Source organism: Mastacembelus armatus, chromosome 24 (assembly GCF_900324485.2).
Source record: "Mastacembelus armatus chromosome 24, fMasArm1.2, whole genome shotgun sequence".
Taxonomy (NCBI): Eukaryota; Metazoa; Chordata; class Actinopteri; order Synbranchiformes; family Mastacembelidae; genus Mastacembelus; species Mastacembelus armatus.
The window spans coordinates 13,113,405-13,140,279 of record NC_046656.1 but is presented as its reverse complement, the minus strand read 5'-3'; the positions used below and the strand labels follow the sequence as shown (position 1 = coordinate 13,140,279).

General features: G+C 40.5%; 2 protein-coding genes across 7 annotated transcripts in view; both read left to right on the top strand.

Annotated features, from left to right (window-relative positions):
* Positions 1-1,548: 1,548 nt before the first annotated feature.
* Positions 1,549-3,660, top strand: LOC113137566 (tubulin alpha-1D chain-like). The gene is made up of 3 exons (XM_026319298.1): positions 1,549-1,774; positions 1,867-2,015; positions 2,677-3,660. Exons 1-3 carry the CDS (start codon positions 1,654-1,656, stop codon positions 3,658-3,660), a joined length of 1,254 nt encoding a protein of 417 aa, XP_026175083.1. The 5' UTR covers positions 1,549-1,653.
* Positions 3,661-4,234: 574 nt separating this feature from the next.
* daam1b (dishevelled associated activator of morphogenesis 1b) overlaps positions 4,235-26,875 on the top strand; it is a 42,294-nt gene continuing 19,653 nt past the window's right edge. Inside the window, exons 1-3 of one of the 6 annotated variants that reach the window (XM_026318216.1) lie at positions 4,276-4,361; positions 13,564-13,602; positions 26,460-26,750. In XM_026318216.1, the coding sequence (XP_026174001.1) occupies positions 26,565-26,750 (186 nt within the window). In that variant the 5' untranslated portion in view covers positions 4,276-4,361; positions 13,564-13,602; positions 26,460-26,564. Of the gene's footprint in view, positions 4,362-13,563; positions 13,603-15,042; positions 15,197-16,562; positions 16,893-26,459; positions 26,751-26,875 lie in introns of those variants that run through there. The other 5 variants (XM_026318214.2, XM_026318215.1, XM_026318213.1 and 2 more) reach the window with 5 other exon arrangements.

The following is a 26,875-nucleotide window of genomic DNA, read 5'->3' as shown; positions in this document are numbered from 1 at the left end:
ATAGTGTGAGGGGATGTGTTATGTCTGTTTGCTGTATGGATTAAGTGGGCTCTCTGTATAAATGCTGTACTCACACATTCAGTTCTGTAAATGTGAACAATAAAACAGAAGCTCTAGCATGACAAATGTGTTTCTGTGTCCATTTCAGAAAACCAATACAATTAGTGCAGTGATAATCGGGAAGGAGTGACATTTATGTTTTTATTGTAATCACGTGATGGCAAGACCATACAGGGGTTTTTTTAAAAATTAGGTTTTTCTTAAATATACATTTATGATGTCAGAGTTTAATATGTGGTAAGTAAAAAACATGCTTTATATTAGCTAAAAACGACTCATTGCAATAACTTAAAATGTAATCCTGTTGAAAATGGTTTTCTGTAACCAATAGGAAGAGAGTTCATTTGACATTTAACCAATCACGTTCAGCAGATATTTTCTCCCGCCCACCATGTCAGTATAAAAAGCTGAAGAGGACTTGGAGAGAGACATAACTGCAGAGACGCAAGTAGAATTAACTATAACACTTTATAATATTCATACTTCACTGCCTCAAGAAACATGGTAAGCATAGGAAAATGATTTATGATGTGATTTATTTAAGGGGGTTGGAAATTGGTTTTAAAGTCTGGGAGCCAGAATTAACACTAGCCACCTGTCAGTTTGAACTAAATCAGTTAAAATTAACGTTAGCCAATGTTAGAGTAACGTTAGCGTTAACAGTTAGGTTACCATAGGTACATAAGAAGTCTAATGACAGTTAAATAACCAGAGTTGATCAATATGATGTGTTTGTTTGTGATATTAATAAAGTACTGGGTCATTGGTGTGTTGTGATTAATGAAATATAACGTTATTTTCAATTAGTTAGCTAAGTTTCAGTTTTTCGTGAGGTGCTGGTTTAACGTTAGACAACATGGCGGGCGTCTAACGGTTCTGACTGGCGGGAGCAGAAGAGTCCGACTCTTTCACTTCGGATCTTTGGACAATATAATTGCGATATGCGGGAATAACTAGTTAATTTATTAAATTTTAATAAAAATAGGTTGTTAAAAGTGTCTTCTGTGTTAAAAATCAGAGTAAGAATAAAGAAGACTCAAATGTGGTATTATTTAAAGTAGCTTTTTAAGTCATCAAAAAAATGTGTATATATAGCTGATATATATATATATATATATATAGCTTATATATAAAATTTGAGACAATACATTTCATCATCATCTTTCAGATGGCTTTAAGGGAGTGAAGTAAATGCTTCATTTCCATCACTTCATGTGTTGCCAAAACATGTAGGTTTCATATGACATCACAACTGTTGATCAAAAAATATAACGCTATATACTTAAATAATTTCTTGTAAACCATTGTTCCGGATAGGGATCTGTCAAATTGTCTACAGTCAGGTGCCTCTTGCTCTGTCAGAAGGGTACATTAATCAAGTGACTTGCTCTTCTTGCCTTATGTTTTGATTTGTCAAAAATACACATTGAGCAATCTACCTGATTACTATGAACTAGATAAATAGTAAAAATTGCGCTTTTTTTCATCCAGCGTGAATGTATCTCAGTCCACGTGGGTCAGGCTGGTGTCCAGATTGGCAATGCCTGTTGGGAGCTTTATTGCTTGGAACATGGGATTCAGCCTGACGGACAGATGCCCAGTGACAAAACCATTGGAGGAGGAGATGATTCCTTTAACACCTTCTTCAGTGAGACTGGAGCTGGAAAGCATGTACCCAGAGCTGTTTTTATAGACCTGGAGCCCACTGTCATTGGTAAACTCATGGTTAAATATATAGGCCATAGGAGGTGCTTGATTTTGGTCAATTTAGGCATTGAATTATGTTGATTTTAATTCTCTCTTCAGATGAAGTTCGCACTGGGACCTACCGGCAGCTTTTCCACCCAGAGCAGCTGATCACTGGCAAGGAGGATGCTGCTAACAACTATGCCCGTGGACATTACACCATTGGCAAAGAGATTATTGACCTGGTTCTAGACAGGATCCGCAAACTGGTGAGTCACATAAGAGCAGGAGTTCCTTCCTAATACAGCCAAGACTCTGTAATGAATTAATATTATGTTACAATAATTTTTAAAAAATTAATTTCTTAGCAAACTTGGGACACCACAGGTATACTATGCTCAAGACTTCTGGAGTTTATCTTTGCACCAGCAGATGGCACCATATCGTTATCTAAAGTGCCCTTGCTCACTTTACAATCTGAGCTGTGCAAATGTTTGCTGAATTTTTTCTAGGTTTTGACATAGTTGCCTCTTCAATTTCTGCCTTGAGTCCAGTACAATGATTGTGATTATTTTTTGTGCTGATGAAGATCAGCAGCATCTATTTTCTGAAAGTGTCACTGTTAATCTTATCACACCATGCCAACTGGTTTAACAGAGACTATTTTGGGGGGTAGAAAGTAATTCCACTGTAAGCTGTTGGAACAAGTCATATCAGCTATAGTCTACAATCATCATATTGAATTGTTTAAAAAAAAGTGACACTTTAAGAACATGATGCCGTTATTCATAGATTAAAGTCAATTCATTTTGATCTTAATTATTAATAAATTTGTTTGTGTCAGATCTACTTATCATGGTTTTTAATCTACATTTGTACTACATGTCTACATTTCTTATTTTTGCTTAGTTTTTGTCTTTCTGTCCTTAGGCTGACCAGTGCACTGGTCTTCAGGGCTTCCTGATTTTCCACAGCTTTGGAGGTGGTACTGGCTCTGGTTTTACCTCCTTGCTGGTAGAGCGCCTGTCTGTAGACTATGGCAAGAAGTCCAAGCTGGAGTTCTCTATCTACCCAGCTCCTCAGGTGTCCACTGCTGTGGTGGAGCCCTACAACTCCATCTTGACCACCCACACCACCCTAGAGCACTCTGACTGTGCCTTCATGGTGGATAATGAGGCCATCTATGATATCTGTCGCAGAAACCTGGATATTGAGCGTCCTACCTACACCAACCTGAATCGGCTGATGAGTCAGATTGTGTCTTCCATCACTGCATCCCTTCGTTTTGATGGTGCCCTTAATGTGGATCTTACAGAGTTCCAGACCAACTTGGTGCCCTATCCCCGTATCCACTTCCCTCTGGCCACCTATGCCCCAGTCATCTCTGCTGAGAAGGCTTACCATGAGCAGTTAACCGTGGCTGAAATTACCAATGCATGCTTTGAGCCGTCCAATCAGATGGTAAAATGTGACCCTCGCCATGGCAAATACATGGCCTGCTGCCTTTTGTATCGTGGTGATGTGGTGCCAAAAGATGTCAATGCTGCCATTGCCACCATTAAAACAAAACGCACCATCCAGTTTGTGGACTGGTGCCCCACTGGTTTCAAGGTTGGCATCAACTACCAGCCCCCCACTGTAGTTCCTAGTGGAGACCTGGCCAAGGTCCAGAGGGCTGTGTGCATGCTGAGCAACACCACTGCTATTGCTGAGGCTTGGGCTCGGCTTGACCACAAGTTTGATCTGATGTATGCCAAGCGTGCTTTCGTTCACTGGTATGTAGGTGAGGGGATGGAGGAGGGAGAGTTCTCCGAGGCCAGAGAGGACATGGCAGCTCTGGAGAAGGATTATGAGGAGGTTGGAGTTGACTCTGTTGAGGGTGAGGGAGAGGAAGAAGAAGGTGACCAAATTTAGAAAGATCCAGTTAGAAACTTATTTAACTTGTCTACAGGTTACCTACGTTCATAATAAAGTTCCTGAAGTGTCAGTTTGTGTTAAAATTCTTGACATTAAGCACCACACAAGATATAAGAGCTGTAAAGTACAAATAATATGAAATTAGAGTTGAGTGTTGAGGGTGAGGAAAGTATAAGTTCTTAAAGCATTAGTGAAAATAAAAATGATGAATGCATTTCAGACAGTTGTCTATATATGTTCAAAATAAAAGTACTGGCAATGTTCTAAATAAAGTTCCTGCCATATGTGAAGCTGTGGTGTTTATCAGCTTTTGTAAAACTTCTTTTATTTTCTTTCCACCCAAACATTTTGGAATGTTACAAGAAAATAAATACAGAGCTGCGCTGCCCCGTACTGAGGACTGACTGCTGGAAAGCATTTAAAGTAAGCATTACTTTGGTCACATGTGCTTTAAAACCTGACACTGGCATTTATTAGGTTTCTCTGAAGAGCATTGTTTATATTTTACACTACAACTTCCATGAATCATTGGGTTTTAATCAAAGGCTAGCGCATGCGCAGTAAGTGCTCGTGTAAACCGATGAGCAGCCTGGACTAACCAGTCGACTGAATCATCCCGCTGTGTGTGGACTGTAGTTTTGTTGATTCACTTTTCTCCCTACCTGTCGAACCCGTGGAAAAATGTTCAACGTGACGAGGTAAGAAAATCTTAGTTTGGATAAAACTCGTGTAAAAGCAGTCGAAACATTACACTGAGTGGCCGCACCGGGCCGTTTGTTTGCGGTTTTGGTGGTGACCTCCGTACCGGTGTGGCCACTTAGTACAACAGTCAACGTTAACGTTATCTGTGGCGACAGTCAAGCCAGTTTCTCTTTGTCTTTAATTTTCCGGGCCTCTTCATAGACTGAAACCTGGTCCAGAAATGGGTCAGCAGTCAGGAGTCAGACAATATTTGCATCTGTTTTGCAAGTTGTTTTTGTTTTGTCAGTTCTCGACACCGGTGGGGAAGCTGACCTCTCCACCCCGATAACCGCACTTCCTGCGGCTCCCAGTCTACCTAAAAACGGGTGTCCAAACTGGGATCCAGGGACCTCCAGGGTGGACAGGACAATGCTGACAGTGTATTAGAGCGGATATGCTGTTTGGTCAATGTTGCAATATGAAGCAGCGTGAAGAATCGCAATGGTGACTTTCTTTGACTAATAGCTAATTATCTGGCTTTGGAATTACAGCAGGTCAAAACTAAGTGTATGAAAGTATTTATATCAATATTTCAGAGTTGTTTTTATCCGCTAATGTTATTTATTGCTTAATACATAACAAAATCAAACTTTTTTTTTTTTTTATTATATTCCCTTAAATTTGTGAGTGAGGCTGTAATATGTAGGCACCCAGGTTGACAAATACTCGATCAGGTCTGACATGTCTTTACAGATTTTGGTGGAATTGCTTTCAGAAAACATAAAATATTACGTTGGTGAGAAGCAGAATAACTCTCTTGTGAAAACCACAAAGTTACAGGTCAGTCAGAAAGGACAAGGCAGAGATTATGACAATATAATCATTCAGGTGGTAGATATATCCAGTTAGGCGCTGGTTGGAAAAAGTCTTGCATTCCCTGGAATTAAAATGCTCTAAATCACTGAGGGGCCTGTATGTGCTTGTAATGGGTCGCTACCTTGTGAGATGGCTTACTGCTGTGGTGTAATCTGCAGTCATGTTTTCACTGCAAACATGCAAGAAGCCTTACACCATGTGCCATGCTGCTATTTTGTCCACAGTGTTAATGCTCAGACAGGGAGGTGGCCAGTTACAGGTCAGTGTTGACAGGTGCTGACATTTGAAGTATGTGTCTTGTTTTTCTGCCTTAGGTGCACGTTACGGATGATTCATCTGTGTTGTGATTGTGTGCTTTTCCAAGTGGTGTGTGCCTGATGTCTTAAAACCTTTTTGATTTGTATCTATAGGGTGATATTGACTCATCACAGATATGGTATTAGCATGAATGTTTTATTTCATATCATGTGATAAAGTACTTTGATTCCACAGTCACATGCTTGACAGCCTGTCAGCATGCACAAAAAAGTGAAGTTGCCAAATGGATTTCCTCTAATGATATTTTATTATTTCCTGATGTGCTTTTCCTACTGTGACATGTAAAAATGTCAGCCATGAAAGGCTGTAGATGGTGAGGTGTGACCACCCCCACATGTACACCTTCAAGAATGAGTGTGCTTACCTGGCTGTTGCCATAATCCTTGTCATGACTTCATATCTGACAGAAGAGCAAACACAATAGGCGATGCGTGCCTCTTTTTAATACATCCTTAATGGCTTGTTGCCCAGTGTTAGCTCTGTTTATGAGCCACTGTAAAAGCTATCCTGGTCACCCTTAGCAATCATAACAATCATCAGCACAACATTATGGTGTTGCTTCCTCTGTACAAGCACGGCCTTTGGCTATAGCAACTGCTCTCTGGGTTTTGTTGGCACTGGTTGTTTGTTGATGTTTCACATCATCTGCCTGTTGTCACAGCCATGAATGCGCTCTGTGCTACTGTCGGAAACAGAACTGGACAAAAACTGCTGCAGCATTGTGACTCGGTTTCAGTTGGCATTGGTGGAGAAACGGGTCACGCACCAGGTCACTTGTATCTGTTAGGATATAAGCTGTCACTGTCCCAAAATTTCCTCTGTGCTGGCAATACTCAACTCTGGCAGCAGGCTGAGCTATAATGATGTTTGACAAAGTCGATAAAATCAGACTCATATTTGCCTATGTATTTGTGTAGTTCCTCTGTCATCCACTCACATCAGAATATGCAAATGCAATACAAAGAAGAGTCCTACTGCTACTCACTGAGAGCCAGTGTATTGTACCTGCTCTTCTGTACATCAGAGTGCAAACACTTCTGAAGCACTCTCTGGGAACTGGGTTAATGAACTGAGTGTTAAGTTTCACAGGACAGGCAATCCAGCAAGGGAGACCAGTTTCCCTGGTTGGCTCACATTAAGCATTACAGAGTGAAAGAGTAAACGACAGCCCCGACAACAGGGAGGAGGTAGAGACTAATTATTTTTTCAACCATGGATGTCATTTAGGAGTGGCTGTTAAACAGCTGAGCCCCCAGGACCACCATATGTCAGCATGGTCTTTGGATCTTGTGGTGGCATTAATGTGCAGAGGCAGGTGCTGAACCATGCCCCTGTGAATACAGTTTTTTATCCCTGTGAGAATGATGAAAATGTACACCCGTATTTGAGATGTCAGTTTAAGATATCAGTTTTCTTTTTAGCCTTAGGCCATATATGGTGCTATAAATTGGAAATATTTATCAGTTGGCATTATTGGCAGAAATTGACATTGTATGACAGTATGTATTTGTCAGACTAGTCTAGTGATGCTAACACTGATGAAGTGGCCTAAAAATTCCTTGACTTGTTTGAAGGAAAGGTTCCTCCTAGTCAGCATCATTCCTGCTGGTTGTTGATGTTCTCAGATCGATCTCTCCAAGTGATGTGTAGTGGATCCTGTGCGATAAACTGTGAAACTGCAGTGCTCTGCTGGCCCGCAACAACAATAGGCCTGTATGACTGTTTGAATGTGCCATTCTTTGTGTGGTGTGCTTCACTTGGGCCAGACAATGGCCTCATTTAGCATCTCTTCTCTGCCGAGGCCTGCTCGATCACCATGGCACCCCAGCCATGCCACACCCTGCCCCCAGTCTGGTCCGACTTTGCACTTGTCCACACTGTTGGGACAGCTGGGCTTAGCCAGCCATTGTTGGACACACCCAAGACCCAACCTCACATTTTCAGGATTATTGCTTTGTGGCTAAGCTGGAAAACCTCTCAGCTTGTTACAATTTTTATTTGAAAAAGTTGAATGTATAAAGGGTTCTCCAACATCTAATCTTGGGCTTGATGGAGACCTGTTAAATGGAGACAAAGAAATAAAAAAACTGATCGTTTGGCTTCTTGAGGTGATTTATAGTGGAGTTGGGTGGCCTCACTTGGAACAAAGAACATCTCTAAAAAACTCTATAGACATATATCACAAATAAAACCTATGCTGCAAAGATGCTATTTCACAAAGAAAAGGCATTGTATCTAGTGTGAGACCATTGTTTAGGCTGTCATCTGTAAACTATTTTGATCATGAGCTGAGACAAGTCAGCATCTGGATGGCTTACCACTTAAACTAAACAGAAACCCCTGGATCGTAACTGGTGATTGATGGTTTTCCTATTTTAACTTTCGCTCTGAGACAGAATGTAAAAACTGGACCAAAACACATACAGCCCATTGCATTAACGTAAAATAAGCCACTGCTGATAGCTTGAGCATGTTCTTTACGCGATTTGATTCAGCAAGACATAAAAAGTTATGCTAAACATTTGCATTAGCAGATGAACTGTACTGCACACTGCTTGTCACCTCCTAACTCTGCTGGCTCTTGACCTTCCTGGTGTTCGAAGGTCAAAGGGAGGTGCACCTGGTTTCCAGCTCAGCCTCTCACTGGTGGCAGATTTTGAATTAATGGCTGACAGCTTTTAGATTTTTTTTTGGTGAGTAATGGAGCCTTCACATCAACTGCAATTAAAAATGCACGGCAATTAAAAATGCATCACAGCAACTAGATGATGTGAACTGGTTTAATAGCCAAAAATGATGGTATTATGCACAGTCACCTTATATTTTCTGACCTTTTACATTCTAATTAAGGTAATAAGATTTTAAAATGTGAAGAGCCTAATGACACTGTTAGAATTTAGTGTAAATCCTCACGTTTGTAGAAGTTAAGACCTTAGCTTCTTTCAATGAAAGCTGTGTCATTTTTAGATCTATTGAGCTTTTTCCAAGTCAGCCCAGTCAGTGATGTTGGAGCACAGAGCAGGCCCACTTTCTGAGAAACAAGCTGTGATCTTATGATTCTATAACTAGAACTAGGTGACCTGTAGAAATGATATTTTGGGCTGATCTGAACTTGTTGCAGTTGTACCCGGGAGAGCACGGTCTACTTCTGATGCCTACTGAGATAGTTCATGATACAGCTGTAAAATGCAGGTCCTTATCTTACAAATGAATGAGCAAGACACTTTTAATGCATATTTTTTGTTTAATGTTTCAACTAACCCCAGAAATATTAAATTATTCCCTTTAAATGTGAAGTGGTGATAACATACAGCATATATTGTGAATTTTGTATGTATGTGACTAGTCTTCAGTCTCTCATTTATAAATGAATGCCATTTAGGCCAGAAGTCACATGAGCTTCATGATACAGAAGATCTGAATATAAAAAAAGTTTTATCCTGTAGGACAGTAAATATATTATATTACGGAAACATTTTGTCTTAATTTTTTAAAAATATACATTAACAGAGAACAGACTATAATGAGAACATATTGCACATACTGAGCTATATAATATACATGTAAACACAGTACTCTGAGAACAGTACCTCTTAAGTGCATCCAGTACAACACAGTTTTAAATCCACTACACACCCTATTAACATACACATAATAAAATACATGTAACATAACTGTCTCAGGCTGTTACAATGTGCCACACGACACTTTATATTTATACTTGCTTGGTTTCATCTAGTTCTAAAGTCTTTGAATGAATTTTTTTCAGCTTGTGTAGGTTTTAATTAGTAGCCTTGCTTTGCTTTTCCTGCTCAAGAGTGACGTTGGGCTGTAGTCAACTAAGTTAGAAAGTGACTCTTCTCTTGCCAGACTGAGAGAATTGAGGCAAACCTCAGATTATCATGACAATGAGCATCAAAATTAATCACTTGTGTGTCTCCAGCTGCAAGATGTGGAACGGAGTGTAGCCATGCTGCGGTTCAGACAAAAGGAGCATGTGGGTCCTGTCCTCTGTGTGCGTGCGTGCGTGCGTGCGTGCGTGTGTGTGTGTTTAGGAGGGGAGGAGAGGGGAGTCCTATAACTGAGATCTGTGGGTGGAGGTTTTATGGGCCAGGAGGGATTCATGTTTCAGTCCTTGCACGTCTCTATCCCTTTTGTGTAGGTCACATTATTAATGTTAATTCCCGGGCAGACACACTGGAAATTAGAATTTTCTATGAGTTTGCACTTTTGGTGAGTCTGTGAGCTTTTTATCTTATTTTTTTAATTTACATTGTTGTAGGACAGATTCCAGCTGGTTGGATGCCAACATTTTGTCTGACAGCAAATTTTATGAATCCACCAGTTCAGGCTGCTACTTGCATTTATGGTAATAACAGTTCAAACAGTAAGGTGACGCACGTTCATCCTATCACAGTGAACCTTATCACGCTCACCTGTATAAGAGCATTTCGACCGTCAAATACATAAGTACAGGACGTTTTCTATATGACATATTTTGTCAGGGCAGCTTTACAAAGAAGATTAATCTCAAAAGATTCAAAAGGCAACTGTGGTTGTATGACAGTCTCAGTGTTTCCAATTTTATGGCTCTAGGCTACAAAATAACGCTTTTCAGGAGTTATATTTGGATAACAGAATATGCCGTGCATCCTGTTTGATTATTTTCTTGGACTAGTGCAGTTCCAATGCCAACATGTTTCTTCCTCAGACACAAAGCGAACTGTGTGTAACAGGCCTTAAAACAGCAGACAGATATCAGATTCAGCATGCGGACTATGCCAGAGCATGGTATGCTCTTAAAATGCTACCCCACCCTCCAAAAAGCATGCTCAGGTTCTGACAAGTTGTGAGAGCAAAAGAGCAAAGATAGCAAAAATATGTTTCAGTTTCTCTCTTATTTTTCTATTATTCATTAATTAGGGCAGCTTTATCTATTCACAGAGACACTGAGGCAAGACTCAACAGTTAATGTTCAGTTCTTGGATGGAGATAACTTACTTTGCAGTGCAGACCACCTTGATTTAAAATAATACTTTATTTAATATATGGAAACAAATGCACTTTTTGGTGATCAGTTTCTGTTTTTGTTTTTTGTGTATCTCATTGGTATTTGGTAATGTAATTTCCTGTTAAGTGAGTTGGCGTCAGTGCAGCCGGTAATGTCAGTCACACACATCCTTACTGAATTTGTAGAATTTGCGATTGTTTCACAAAGCATCTTTGTTTCTTTGTCATTTTAGTTTTGAAGCACGTTGTGGCTCTTCACAAATAACATTCTCGAAAGGCTGAAGTGAATGAAACGCGGCAGTGCTGTTTTTTCTCTGGCCTGATACAATATGTTGACAGGTAGGGAATGTTTTGTGTTGGTCTGAAATAGAGTCACAGGAGCCGTGTTTTTAGAAGTAGCAGGTTCTCACAGTCTAACATATCTGTGTGATAGCGTTACTGTAGAGAAGCCGTCAAAACAGCCATGCAGTCAGATGAAAGCAGCTGCGTCAATAGCGAAATGTTCCTCAGGAGCGGTTGGATTACAGCTTTTAGTGGCAGCCATTGTCTGCAGCCATATTTTTCTTTTCTCACACTAGTTATACTCTTCAGTGTTAGAATTGAGAGGTGATCCAGTTGGATTCTCACTTATTAGCACTCAAACCCATAAACCCTCAATTTTATCTGTTCATGGAAACAGCACAGATCATAACCACTTAAGCAACAGACAGTCCCAGTGTTTCCACCTTAAAGTACTGAAAAGCAGTGTTGTTTGTCTCCCAGCAGTTCACCCTGTGCAGTTGATAGCTGAGACGCCACCAGGCAAACACTGTCAGGTCGATCCTGTTTACCAGCAGGTGTCCTTGTTAACATCCGCAAACATTCTTTTTCTGCTGTTTCTGTTTTGGCTCCTAATTTTTTTCTACTTTTAATATTTTGTTTCGGCTTCTCTTGTCACGGGTTGTTTTTCCCCGCTGAGATTATGACATGCTCTGAGATAAGCAGCTTGTAATTCAGCCATACAGCCACACAAGATGGCTGCACACTATTTAGTTTCACCTTCGACTTTGCCTTTGTGTCAGTCAGCCGTCCAGCTGGCCAGAAGCCAGTTTCACATCTGTGCTGGCAGTCAAAGATGAAGCCTGGACCTCAGACCTTTTCACATGAGTTTAGTGTCAGAGCATCCGTGTGTGACGTGAGCTAATATGCACACAGAGCTTTGAAGCTGTCCTCACCCTGAGAGCAGGTTGGATACTGATTGGATTATGTTGGATTAACGTTACTCTATTTGATTTGTTTGTTTGTTTATAAGATACCTTCACTGTAAAACTTAGTGCTCGCTTCGCCATCTTATCTCTAAAACCTTAACCACTGATTTCTCTGTGCAGTGAGCTTGGCCTACATCTGGAGGGATCAACAAGTTAAGCCACAGCCTTTTAACCCCCCAGATTCTCTCAATCCATTACAAGCACGTTCACTGCAGCTGCAGTCCTTTCTCTTCTTAATATTTTTGTAGCAGTTTCTTCAACATCTTTAGTAGAAATATCTTGTTTCTTGTGTTTAGGCCAAAGAAGCAGGTAAATGTGCAGTTTAGAAAGTACTTGTGTAGTTTGCCAGAATGCTGAATAATTTCTTTGCAAGTCTACTAAATGACTTATTGACTTATAATATTGATTGATTTTCATACATATCCACTCTTAATGTGAGCTGTTGTGAACAAAAGAAACTAGTATGTTTCCAGATGTTTGGGGAAGATCAGACATTAAAAGATAATCACCTTTACAAGAAAAGTATTAGCTTTTTTCAGCACTTGGCTTTTATTTCCCTCGTCTGAGCAAAGTCCTGTCCACTGAAGAAGACTGAGATGGGTTGAAAGCAGTGGAAAAAGCTAGTTAGCCGACCTTGAGTCAAGATTTGTTAATGACAAGATGGCAATTTCAGTTTCATTAAATCAGACTTACAATATGTTAATGATAAACATCATCACGTTAACTCTTGTACTGGACTATGGGAAATGGAGGCTCGCTCTTTGTGATAATAAGAATGAAACCCATCCCTCCCATTAGGTTACTGTTAATAGCTCTCACATGTCTCTTCTAAAAACACATTCTTCTTCTGCTGTTTTCCTTCACAAACACTGGTCCTCTTATCTCCATGTCTAAACTGGGAAATGTTGAATCCTTACTTGGACTTGCTTTTCATGTTTGCATTATCTTAACTGCATTCTAGAGATCAGTGAATGCAGAAAGTCACGCGCCCCTTCTGTGGTGGATCTTTCTATTCCAGGGGTAATTACAAGCTTTCCAGAGGGTGGGCAGAGCCAAGTAGGACCCTTTTTAATCCTGACATTTAATTTGTGATGTTAGGGTCTCCTGCAAGGGAAGGGCTGTGTGAGTGGAATTTATGGATATAGCCGCACCCTGAACGAAACATATGTATGGTGTAGCACTGTTGCCTTCCACCACATCATGTTGAGCCATGGTGTACCGTTCTCTCATCAAACATTTTCTTAGCGTGAATCTGATTTTTTTTTTTTTTTTTTTTTTTTTTAAATATATATAAAAGGCCTGAACTAAGAAGATGCTTATCATTGTTGCACACCTGAACTTGGTTTATTTTCACACACTTATCACATTGAGATGCTTCACTTTAGGCCTTTCAACACTATTTCGATTATCTGTATTGTTTCATCACAGTCTTTTGATTTCTGATATAAGCACAGAAAACTCCTGAGATTTTTAGCAAAGTTCAAAACAAACCTCAGCTGATCAGATTTCTGTGCTTTTGTTTTGCCGTTGGATGTTTTGCAAGCCGTTTTCCAAGATGCAGCAACGTTCAACTTTGAACTTTATTCTTGCCTTTTAAATATGGTCTCCCTGAAGCAATGTTTGGAGAGCAGCTGCATTTATCACTAGGTTTAATGACAAGCTCTCAGTGGTGCGGCTCGCCACCAATGTCTCAAGTGATTCTGATTCTATTTATTTTTATGTTATGGCTTGTTGTTTAATGCCTTATATGTTGTTATGTTTTGTTCAGATTGCTGGTTTGCTTGATGGACCAACAGGACACTAAAAGGTAATACCAAAGCAAAGGGAAAAGTACATTACTGACTGTTGAAAACCTCAGAGAAAAGGGTAGAGTTTTGTCTTTTGCCTTACATGCTTAATAATTAACAGACGAGTTCAGTAAAGTGGGAAAAGGTTCACACAAACACCATTTTTAGGCTTCAGTGTGTCAGAGTAGTTGTAGTAGCCACAGGAGTATTTTTCAGTGTAGCTGCCTCTATGCTGTGAAATATGGAGATGAAAAAGTGTCAGTCAAGCACTGAAATGAAGAGGTTTTTATGTATTACCGTGATTAAAGCTTAATTGCTCCTGAAATGTTGTCTGCAACTCACTTGAAAAATCAATGATAGTTAAAGGCCATTTTATAGAGTTCCCTCATCCAAAACATTCATTGACCATGACACTGTCCTTGTCCTTTACAAACTGCTTGTTAAATAGAAACAAGGAGATTAGAAGAATTTAAAATCTTTATTTCATAAAGATGTTTAGCTTTAGCTTGGCCTGCAGGCTGATGTGCGTTAGGCCTAATCATTTTTAAATCACATTACAGTAGAGATGTTAGAGATATAGGAAGCAGCCTTCTTAACATGGAAGAGAGAGACACAAAAAATCCATTGATTCAAAAATAACCAAATAAAAAGATAATGTTTTCCTTTAAATCCTCCAACATAGCACAGAAATGCATCACGGCACCACAGTCCATAAAAAAACCACCATCCTCAGTGTCCTGTACATTTCCTGCCCTATGTACCTGGTGCCCTCGAGGTTGACAAAATAACAGTCCTGGATTGTATTGATACGGATGATCTGTCCCACCAGAACAGAAGCCCTCCATGGGAACAGGACCTGTCTGTTATTCCAGCTGCATAACATACTTTTCAGAGGCAGCTACCCAGGACAGTACAGCTTCCACTGTTATCAATACATGACTGCACTGGCGTGGCTCGCCACTGATGTCTGTAACACCAGTCCTGCAGAGAGAAACTATTTTACATTAGCACAGTTTCTTGGATCAAACTACAGTGTAGCCCCTAATATGGGGATTCAAACCCTAAGAAGAAAGTTGTATCGCTTTAGATTGTACATTATCAGCTAGCAATAACATGTGACTTGGAGGTGGTCCAGAAATCGCAAAGCTGCTCTTTACATGTTGGCGACTCCACATGGCAGCTGTTGGACTTCATTAATCTAGAAATCATGAAAGTGACGTTACTGACTTTGAAAACCATGTTAAGGAAAAGCAACATTTCTGATGCTAAAAGTCAGTGACTTGACTGCTCGCTCTCAGCTGTTAGGGAACAAGTTTGAATTTTTTTTTTTAGTTTTGACTTGTGACAAGCTTTTGGCAGAGGAACGTCTGACTCTTAAAATTTTCTTGGCGAGTCCTGAAAATCCTGTCTCTTTTACAGTGTCAGTTACAGGGCATGTTATACTCTACTGTGTCTGCCACAGTCCAATTGCACTGATTGGACAAGACAGTCGTGAATAACAAAACAACAACAGCACAGAGATCGCTCACTTCCTTCTGAAGAACAAGAAATGAATGACTGGTACATGACACATTTTGTCAACACCTGCTCAGAAACCTGCAGGGCCTGAATCAGGTAGATGACTTTTGTTCTCTTATGACAGCATGTCTGATTTTCTCACTTCCTGGACAAAATAGCATTTAGTGTAGATATGAATCAACAGCCCTCTCATATTGTCTCAAATATATTGTGACATTAATCCTAGAGGACTGTTGGGCTGGATTGTGTATCATTTCAAAGTTGTTGCTTTTATTGTGTCTACATCCTCTATTTTCACAAAATTGGATAAGTGTCCAGTTTTCTATTGGGATGAAATGGTAATATCACATTTTTTAGACAAATTATTTGTCTTTTTAATTAACATTTTGTTGTCTTTGTTTTGGCTTTATACCCATTTAATGTTACTGATGTAGTGGTAGTTTGGTCTTGAAAGTACTTTCACTGGGAAAGATTAAACATTTGTTCTTTAGTGTGAAGAAGTGTGAGAAGATTCCTGTGACAGGTAAAATATTAATATTTAGTAGATTACACACACTATTTAAAACAGTGTATATAGACACTAGGATGAAATCATCATCTTCAGCTTTATTTCACGGGAATTTTCTGTGAAGAATAGAAACTGTCAAAGTGAAGTGTTTGCAGCTGTTTAATCTGTCAAAACGATAATATATTATTCAATTAAGATTGCATGAAAACTCCCATGAAATAAAGTGGAGTGGACTTGATCTGACCTGACTGAAATAGTTCTTACGTTTTTATATTACTAGCTCTCCGCTGTAAAGTCAAAATGACTGTACTGTTGTATACATTAGTTTCAAGTATTCTTCATATAAAGCCAAATTCCTTACAATCTTTTAATACTTTGGTGTTTGGCCAAACAATGTCAGTATGTTGCAATGTAGGAGTGTTTATAGATGCTGGATATTGTGAGTCAGTAATTAGCTGAGATGCAGGAGTGATGGCTGTGCTGTAAATCATATGGGAGTGTCTGGGATTGTTTAGATTACTGTAAAGTCCCCTGGGTCTTTTGTCTGTTATCTCGTTATACGTTGCGTGGGCTGATTACATACTTGTGGTGTTTAGGGTGGATTAGGATTTAGTTTTTATACCTTAATGTATTTTTCACATGTAACTTAATTTCCCCAGTACCTTTGTCACACTTTCACTGCCTGCTTTAACGCTGTAGCACACCCACAGTTACGCTACTGGCACTTTACACCTTAGCTTTGCTCACCTCCAGCAGCTCTCTGTACAAGCCCTCTCCAAACAAACCCTAAAAAAGTTGTCCAAATCGAGTGCATTGTAGGGGGGAGGGGGTAAGCTGGGCGGTGGCCACGGTTCGGCTGCATCCTATTAGGACTGGGAGTGTTGAAAAGGGGTGTGGCCTGGAGCCAGTAACATCTGTGCCTGTCCCCTCTGCCCCCACGGCATTCTGCAGAGAAAGGCAGAAAGAAGGAGGTCAGGGAGGGAGTGGATACGCCGAGAAGTTTTTGCCGGCCAGCTGGCTGTTTGCACACAAACGCAGCTCATGCTATATGGCGAGTTTATGCCTTATCTGTCCTCCTGTCTGCATCAAACAGGTATTATTCTCTGTTTATTCTGACAGCCTCTGAGATTCAAGGTGCTTATTAGCCCCTCCAACCCCAAACAGACGACATTGAACCTGCGTGGATTACATACCTTACGGAGGGAATGCTCTGCTGCGTGAGCATCGCTGGATACTGCAGTGAGACGATGCTATAAAGGGAATGCACAGATCACAACAACAGAGGTGAGCTCAATTGTGCACAGGGTAAGATGAGCTCAATGAATCTGCCTATTCTGTCCTGTAATCAGATGAGTGCAAGGAAAAGGAGTGCAGGAGCTGATGCTGGCTATCTGCTGACTGGAATGTGTCTCTGTGTGGACTGCATGTGACCAGTAGATAGTCCAGGGCTATCATATCAGTCTGTGTGCGTGCACGCATGCACAAGGGGAGTCGAAGCTCCTGGTTTGCTTTATCACTTCCCAGAATACATGCCGGATTCCTCTCACCAAGACATAGGTGATTGTGTCATGTCTTTCTAATTAAGAGGTGTTGGTGCGGAAAACGGTGTTGCCGTAGTAACATGGGGGAGGGGAGGATGACAGGCTGCTCCGATCGTGCCCCTGGGCTGATTTCGTGGTGAGAGAGTTGTCCTCTGTATGCGGGGAATGCCCCATAATGACAGGGCTGGTCTGGAGATAGGGTTAGGTGGTGGTAGAAATATGTATCCACACAGATACCGGCTACAGGCTGCTGCCTCCCACCAGCTTCTCTCTGCGGTTTGACAAATGCAGCCTGTTATCAGTGTCAAATGAGTGTTAGAGAGAGGATGGCATACTTTTTTCCATGATGTGGGTGGAGTGCAGATAATCAGGTCAAAGAAAAGGAAAGTCACCTTGAGCAGAGAGGGGTCTGCTCATTCTCCTCACTCATTTCCTGTCGCTGCCCATCTGTCTCAGGTTCCATTCTCACTTTTCCAGAGACTTGCATGCTGTGAAATATCGCATTGCATGTAAATGCTACACAGACTGATGTATGCAAAGCACTGACAGCTACTCGACAGGATTTCATGGTTCCCCTTGGTGATAGCAAGCTTGATTTTACCCTGTAATCCTTAATGGTTTTGTTATTTGTTTTCAGCCGGTGAATTAGAGAGACAATCCTATTTTCTCCCCTATAAACATCCAGGGCAGATTAAAAAGGAGGGTAATGGACGATGGATGGGGCTTACATTAAATCACCCACCCAGCTTGCACCGGTCAACCACCACTCTGGTTACTATAGCAACTGATGAAGAGGTAGGGATTTTTAAAGGGCAGGCTGCAGCTCAGGGTATCCTAGAAGAGATTACAGTACTCTCCACGCCCGAATATTGACGATCTGAGAGATTGTCTGTGTGTTTTACAGCTCAGAAAGCATTTGTGCCTAATATAGGACTGTACTGAGCTATAGTGCATATTATAATATTTACTCTTCCTTCTGCCACACGAAGCGGTGGAGAAGCTGATGACTGCTATTGGTGCTTTATGATTAAGTCCAAAGCTTGGATCTGAAATCATCAAATGTTTCTGTTCTGCCCCAGTTTTGTAATATGTGAATTGTTGATGAAGTAGAAGTAGACCTATCTTAGATTTCTTTGTCATATGTTAAAGTGCCCCCTCACTGGCACCAATCATCATGCTTCCTCCACTATTACTTTGCATAATTCTTGTCAAATGCAGAAGTACAAGCACCCCCATTTTGGAACCACTTTTCTAGTTGTGTTTGCATTTAGTGCATATACAAACACACTGTAGGATTTTCTTCTTCAGATTAATAAACTAATTCTTTCTGGTTGTGAAGTGGTAGATGCAACTACAATACGACAATCCAGTTAAGTCCCTTGTTGCATAGAAAGTTCATGGTCTTAATATGCCAGTCTTAATGATAATATACAGCAATTCTCCCACCATCTGAAAACTGAGCAGGTTATTAGATTGAAGATAAGAGTGCACCCATTTGGAGATGCACAGACAGGAGCATCAAACACATCAAGGTTACAAATTAGAATTGCAAATTACGATCGCTGGGAGAAGCTGTTTTTCCAAACAGTAAACATACACAAAAAACTGTTCAAATGTCAGAGTCTATGCTATGGGTGTTAAACATGAACCTTTTTGTTGACACTTGTCATAATTATGAAGGAACAGGGATACTGATGTTTGAAGTGCTACTTTTAAACTAAATTGATCTTTTTCTATATTTTGGAACATGCCAATTAGACCGAACCCCAGATGATTAAGCAAAAGCCCTGGCAAGGATATTGTCGCAATATTGTTTGAGTAGTTTCCTTCCCTGCCCCGAGTGCAACCTCCACTTGTGGGTCTGACCCGAGGAAAAATGCTAACATGTTAAGAGTGGGGGGTTGGAGAGTGTGCCTGCAGAACGGGTTTGACAACCTTGCCTGTGGAAAGAGCAACAGCCTTTTAACCTGCTTTTTAATCTCTGTCCTCCCTACATTTCAGCCGCACCCTCCCCAATCCTAAATGTAAATTTTTTTGCTTTGTGCTATTATTCATTGAAGTAAGAATTAAAGGGAAATACCACTCATTTTTTTAAGGTGTGGATTAGTTCAGCATGTAGTTGATTACATCCAGCTGTGTCTCCTCAAAGAATATTCTCCTGTCTAATTTGTGAACATAGGCAATTATGATCATGAGCTCTCCTGAGAAATAGCTTTTGGAGACCAAATTTGTTCCAAAGCATCAGGAAGCATCTCTATGGATCAGAGTACTTTTAGGTCTATGCAGAACGCACTCTTCAAATATGCAGCTCATTTTAGAATTTTTAGAGCTTAGCAAACATACGTCAGCAGGTCATTAAACGGACACTTTCCAGTCTTTTAGATCATCATGGCATCTGTTATTGGAGTTACAGAAAACTTGTGAAATGGTACATCACCAGTGATTGAATCTTCCAAAACAACTTTACTGACAAACATCTGCCTGTCAGCGCTGGGTTTGCCCAACCCTCTCTTTATGAGATAATGCTGTGGCCTCATAGACAAAATGTCAATAGTCCACTGATTGAACATTTAGTCCTATGAAGAACAAGCACAGTAAATTAATCAGCTTGCACAGATCATAGCCTTTATCTCTCATGTGGTCCCATATGATATTTTTTTAACTTAGGCTGTTGTAAATCAGACTTGTCTGAATCATTACAGACTAATAACTGAGTGAAGATTACTGATCTTTACATTGAGGAAGGATGTGTAGTTGTATTTAGCTTTTTTTGTGTAGCATTAAATATTTAAATAACTCAATAGATATATTACTGCACACACAGACTTACGTCAACATAAAAACTGGAATAACAACCACACCAAAAGAATAACACTACATTCCATATGCATATGCAATGTGTTGTGTAACAGTGACAACTTCACTGTAATGACTTTAAAGTCCTACAAAATCTGAACTTTTTAACCCACAGTCATATGGGCCAAGTGTAAAATGTGTCGCTGGTGGAAGAAATGCTTCCTTTGTCTGTTTCTGCGTGCACCTTTTCTCTCCACTCACTCTGTATAACTGTATGTTAATCCTGTAATCTGAGAGCCACTTCATTACTGCTCCCTCAGCCATGCGACAGTAATGCTCCAGAGGCAAAGCTTTTGTCATATCTTGACATGCAGTGCTGAGTTCACATGAGCACACACACTGGAGCCAGTGCAACACTACTGCTTTCACACTAAGGGCAGTTTTGATGGCTGTGTTTAGTTACAACTGAGAAGTGATTGATTTTAATCTCCTCTTAACCTGCCAGTCAGAATTTTTATCATGGCCTAGTTTCTGACATGTGTCCAAGTCTGTGTGTGTTTCCTTGTTGTGTACTTAGGGCGCTATTAAGTAATTTGGCAGAATGAGTGCTATGTGTGCTATCCAGCTGTGTAGCACCACTGTGCTGCTTGTACTATAGCTAAACCACAGAAATTTCTCCAATGTGAAACAGGTTTAACATGAAAATAATGTCCAAATGGCTACCAGTTTTTGCATTTTACATGAGTTATCAGTAAATCAGCTCACTGTCAGTTAGCAATTATAGTTGTTCACTGTGACCAGAAACATGAGGCTAGAGATTTTAGGTGTTTTATTTTTTCCTGGGAAGAAGTTTAGCAATACAAGTACAATACTACAGCTGCAGAAATAGAGACTGCTCTCAAGTCAAATCCATTTAAAGTCTCACAGGTTAAGTAAGCACTCAGTGTCCAAATACAGGGTTGCTGATTGATTTTTAGATGTAAGCTCCAGGCTCAGGCTATGTGTTTTGATGAAAGGACTACCAGAAGCCTTCACTGTGTGGTTCCTGAGCCTTTTATTGCAGCTGTCCAAACTGATCCCAAATAAATTACCAAGTGCAGTGGACACAAGTCCTGGTGGTTTCCAGATACCCATAAGCCTCTTTGTGTTGAAAATGAATGTTCACATGCTGCAGATAGTACAGTGGACAGTGCTGGAACTGTGTCTTCAGTATCAATTTAACATTCAGTATAGATGTGTGTTAATGCTGGATAAATGAATTTTTCCTCTGTGGGAGACACCATAAAGTAATATGGTGGAGCAGGATGGAACAGCTGTACCCACAATGTTTACTTTATATATTGAAAATACAGTGATGGGGTGATCATCAAATCATGTCTGATCCATCCCAAATCCTAAATCAGAAAAGAAGATTAAAGTTCTGCACCAAATGCCTTTCTGCTCTGCCTATAGCACAGCAGCAGCTTTACTCTTCATAAACAGGCAGTGAACTGCACCTACAGTATGTTTTTCTTTTCACAAGTTTAACCGAAAACATCTCATGAAATGATATGGGTTTTCATTTAATTATTAATATGACAGAGTGTACCAGAAATGGATTAGAAGCTGTGATGAAAGGGTCAGAGTAATGCATCATGACTAAGTTGATTTAATTTTCTAGGAGAAATATTATTTTCATCTGCAGCCTGCAAAACAGAGGTCAGGGTCAGAGAGAACATTGTCCCTGGAGGAGAGAGGGATTCATTGTGCTGCTCAAGGACGTTTCACAAAGGTAAATTATTACAGTTTTGGGGCCCTAAAGAGACATATTCTAGTGTTTTTCAAAACAAATGAAGGTGAAACATACCTGTTTTCTTATATGAGGATCTTGCATTGCCTGTCATTATCATTTCGATAATCACGTTCTCATTCAAGCTTTCCCAAATTGCCTTTGGCTGCAGAGCTGCTATGCTCTATCACATACATGGCGGAGCTATACAGCCCTATCTTGTCTCAGTCATCAGTGCAGCCAGTAGTATAGGCAGCCATTAGTAACTTTAGATGTCAAAAATTAAATGTGGATCTCGGAGCCAGAAACTGCTGAGAGATGCCTGCTGGTGGAGAAGAAGGTATTTCACACATCTGTTTTCAATATTTTACTGTCCACTGTGTTCTCTCTCCAAGGTTGAATTCCTGCTCCAAGTCAGACACATGTTGGCTTATTAGCATCAGCTTGAAGTTGACCTGTATTTAAATATTACACACAGAGCTACTATTTATGAGAGCCATTATTTATGATAGACAACGTGATTATGCACATTTGTGTGAATCTGGTAGAAGCTGTTTTTTTTTTTGTTGTTGTTTTTTTTTATTTCTATCTCTTGTTCTTGACAGCCTTGTTCTTTTCTTGAATGACTGGTATGGTGGCTGTATTCAGTACATCAACTTGATGTTATACAATATAATACAAGCCTCCAGATAACAAGACCTCCGGTTTCATACAATAAGGCTATTGTGACTGTCAGCTTTTGGCAAAATAAGATTATGTACTGTGTAGAAGTACTATGGCATGGAAGGGCATTGTTAGATTGACTTTTGTACCAGTGACCCAGGTAGCACCAGGCAAACCTTCCCACATTTCCACTACACAGTACTGATGGCATTAAGCAAGTTATTAAAATCTTTAGTAACATTAGAAGCAGTGGAAGAAATTAGTAAAATGAACAGAACAAAGTCAAAGGAAAAGGAAACAGGGCCTTGGCAAAGACACAGACAGCTGGATGAAAAGTGTTGGGTCATCTTTGAATTCTAGCTCTGTTCTCCATTCTTATTTGCACATGTTTAGTAACGTGAGCGTCACTGTTTAGTTTAAGATGATCTTCTATGGCTTCTGCCTTTTCTCTTGCAACCTTGACAGTTCTGCAGGTTTTAATGGAGAGGTCTTGGGCAGGCACCACGCACGAGCTCACACTCACTTTACAAACACTGGGATTCTTTTTACAGTCTGGACTCCTGCCAGGTTACCCACCAAACCACATGGTCAAGAAAACAACAAGGCTATCCAAGGATAGAAATCTTCTCCAGACAAAGAGAGGAGTGTTTGCGTGAACATGGGTGGGCGGGTTTAATTATTGTATGTGTATGAATGAAGGAGTTTGAAAGAATCTGCCTTGTAAGAAACAGCCTACGAAAGTCATGATGTTTCTCTTGAACAGTCCAAGAGCTGGTCGGTTGATCATATGAAAAATGCAGCTGTTATATAGAATTATCATCAACTTTGCTGACATTTCAAACATGTTTACCACAAAGGTGATTCCTGGAAATAAGTCTTGTAACTTGTACTACTTGGACAGACGAGACTCGGTTGGTTAGATTTAGTTGTACATGCATGAACTGTGATTCGAGGTAACCTGTGTTCTCTGTACTTTAGAGCAGGTGACAATGTTGTTGTATAGGTGTTGCTCAGGGTCATGAAGCTCACCTGGATATGAGAGGAATGTCCTCTTGTTCTAACAAGCCTCTGTTATGCTGGGAACCTTGACCGTCTGACAGACAGCCTCCGGGGGCTAATGCGGGTGCATTCAGGTCTTACAGGTTGAAGATTACAGCACAAACACATCGACACCTTCCCTGTCTCTTTGCCCTTGTGGTTTACCTCTATGTACCCTTCCCACGTGGCTGAGCTGTAGCACATCCACAGGTTGCTGGAGCTGGGGTGGGGGGCGGGGGCTTACATTGTCCCACTTTGGCTCACAAGTTTATACAAAGTTTACAGCTCGCTTTAGCTAATGGAAAAGATGGGCAGTTTTGTGGACTAATATGGTCAGAGGGGGCTTTGAATTGCTTCTTTCCTTCATGCTAGAATAGATGGTGAGCGTGAAGCCAAGCAGCTGCTGCTGAGGCCTTTGGTAGTCTATTTGAAAAAGTCAAGGATGTGTCAAAATAAATACACTATCCGATGTGTTAGAGCAAGCTGCTGTGTACTTTATCCTACATGTGCCCGTTTGGCCTGAGGAACCTTGTATGTGTGGTATACTTATAAGCTTTTTCATTCACTGCTCATTGTATATATTTGTGCATTTATTGCCTTTACTAGGAAAGAGTGATTATTTTAGTTTTATGAATGTTGTAAAAATTTGAACATTTGAAGAACTTTTTTTAGGATGAAAAATACAAAATAGATATTTCAAAAGCATAGCTGCTGGATAGAGGAAACCCAGATGAACCAAAAAAGTGACTAAAATGAAGCAGTGATGACATGAGGCTTTATTTAGGTAAACCACAAAATGTCCTTTTTTTAATTTGGCTCTACTTAGACAAAGTTGCCAGAGGAAATGTCCTCACTTTCCCTTTTAGCAGAGACGACTTTAGCTGTCATCTGTTGGCCTCAGCCCACTGAGCTTACTGACCTGTAATCTTCGTTTACAGCGAAGACTGTGAACTGACCAGATTAAATATAGAAATGCATCACGCTGACTACGATGCATTTTGTGTGGGTGAAGCCTCTGACTTATAGAAAATTACTGGGAAAGGTCAACTGAACGTGGTTATGTTCAGTAGGCTGCTGGTCACCAAGAAAAGACATGCAGAAATTTTTGCAGGTCAGCAGCGCCTCTGTGGTTTATGATACTTGGCATCACACTGCTAGTCCCAGCGGGGACGGAGACTGTAGAGCTGTTTTTGTCTCATGCTGAGGACAGTGTCCTCTTGGATATCTGGACAGCATGACTTTATTTGCCAGACAGCAGAGAAGCTTTGTGCACTTATCCGTTATTCCTGCTTGGAGTGAAGCCAGCAGGTCTGAGAGCACAGCCTGCATCTGTCTTCTCTCTTAAAGTGTGAGTGGGTACTGCGTCAATTAGTTGTTTGCTGCAAATCAAATCTGTTTGTTTTTAGTAGTAAGGTTTAACATTTGTGTTGCCCCAGAATCAGAACCCCACGGTATCAGAGTTTAGCTTTAGCAACAAATTAAGCCATTACTGGTAATGTTTAGGTAGCTGGAACCAAACCAAATGAAGCCACCTGCTTCATGTACAGTTTAAGAGATGACACAGGGGCCGTAACATAAATTAAATGTACTTGTTAGCAGTATCTTGGCACATTGGTGTCTTAGCAGAGTTCTAAAACCAGCACGACCATACTAACATGATGATGTTTAGCAGATATAATGGATATAAAACGAATCACTTTTAGTGTAGCACGAACCATCACAAAGTACAGCTGCAGCTGATTAGAATGTCATTCATTTGGATATAAACCAAAATACTGGACAAATGAGACACTGACTGATTGTGGGTTAGATGAAAAGATAAGAGATCAAGACTGTATCCTAAAGGGAAAGTGAATGTCTGTACATGTTTTTAATATCCAAGACATTTCACTCAGAAGTACAATGTCAAACAAGTGGCGCCAGATAACGCCAAAGTCATCATAGTCAACGTCATTCATCCCCGGAGGTTCACGAATCTCTGTACCCAATTTCACTGCAATCCATCTAATAGTTTTTGAGATATTTAGTCTAGACCAGAATGGTGGGCCAAGGGCAACATCAGCATTACCTTTTCTAGAGGCCCACCACTATCATGACTAAACACTACCCTTAAGCATGGGAAAACCGACATAAATGGGCATGTTGTCAGGCTGTTTGGATCTTCACCTGGCAGGGACATACCTTTCTGTAATGTGCTGAGCCCTGCTCAGTAATGCTGTTCATTTAGAACAGCTGATTTCTCTGTATTTTTGTCTGTGAATGGAGGCTGGCCAGATGGCGCAATAGTCCAATAGGATTGCACACATTTCCTGCATAACTGGTAAAATTGCAGCTGCTAGTGACCAAACCAAATGTGTAAGTATGTCTACTAAATTTCTGAAGAGAAAGTCTGGTGAAAGTTGGTTAGCGGAGACGGTGTATGAATTAAAACAATTTTTAAGCAACATGAATATAACACTTTGTCTCAGGATTTAAAAGAAGGCCAGTTTTATACTCTTTATCCACAGTAACCAACTTTTAAACAGCAAGAAGTCACACATTGTAAACATACCCCTCTAATCCTTACTTGTTTGGTCTTTTGAGGAAATCTGATGCTGAAAATGAAGGGAAGGGAGATGACAAGGTCTGAATACACTAATCTTGGCAATTTATGGTTTCACAGGACATTATTGTGTAAATGATATAATTAAATCTTTCAGTGCTTGTTCTCACTGATACACTGAAATGCACTTTCCCTTCAGAAATTATGGGGCAGAGATTTAGGTTGTAAGTATACAGGACCTATGGAGTTGACAGGTTTTATCTTGTCAAGCTGCTAATAAAACTGGACCTGCAGTGTTGCCCTGGGGGTTTTAATTTTTATCTAAGAGAAAAGTTATTTTCTGTTGTTTGTCTCTGAGAAAACTGCTTCTGTAATTGAATTTTTTTTTTATCGCCACTTACTTTAATAATCATAAGTTTGTTGGTTTAGTGGTGAACACATTATCCCTCTGTGTGAGACCTGATTTGTGTCACAAGCTCAGTGTCACTTCACTGCGTCCACAGTACTCTCTGACGGGGGCCAAACTCTGAGGTGGAGGAGGCTGTAAAGAGGCCCTGAAGGAGCCTCCCACCCTTCTCTACCTGACCAGCTGGACAGATAGGACATCCATGGCTCCTCGGAAACGCGGTGGCGGCGGCCGTGGGGGCCTCTCCTTTGTCTTCTGCTGTTTTAACAGCAGTGATCACCCAGAGATCACCTACAGGCTTCGGGAGGACTTTGCCCTGCAGGCCATGGAGCCGGCGCTGCCGATGCCAGGATACGATGAGCTGGATGGGATGTTCTCCGAGTTGGTGGTAAGACATCATTCTGCTTATTTTGTTTAGGAAACCCAGACATGAGTGGTTATAAGTCATTTTTGCTACCATGAACATGGCCACTGTTATTTTGAGTTAATCCCACAGACACCACATCCTGCTGC

Coding starts and splice junctions, on each gene's coding strand:
- LOC113137566 (XM_026319298.1), top strand. CDS start 1,654: ATGCCCAGTGACAAAACCATTGGAGGAGGAGATGATTCCTTTAACACC. Junction 1,775..1,866: donor CCTGGAGCCCACTGTCATTG/GTAAACTCATGG, acceptor TTCTCTCTTCAG/ATGAAGTTCGCACTGGGACC. Junction 2,016..2,676: donor TAGACAGGATCCGCAAACTG/GTGAGTCACATA, acceptor TTCTGTCCTTAG/GCTGACCAGTGCACTGGTCT.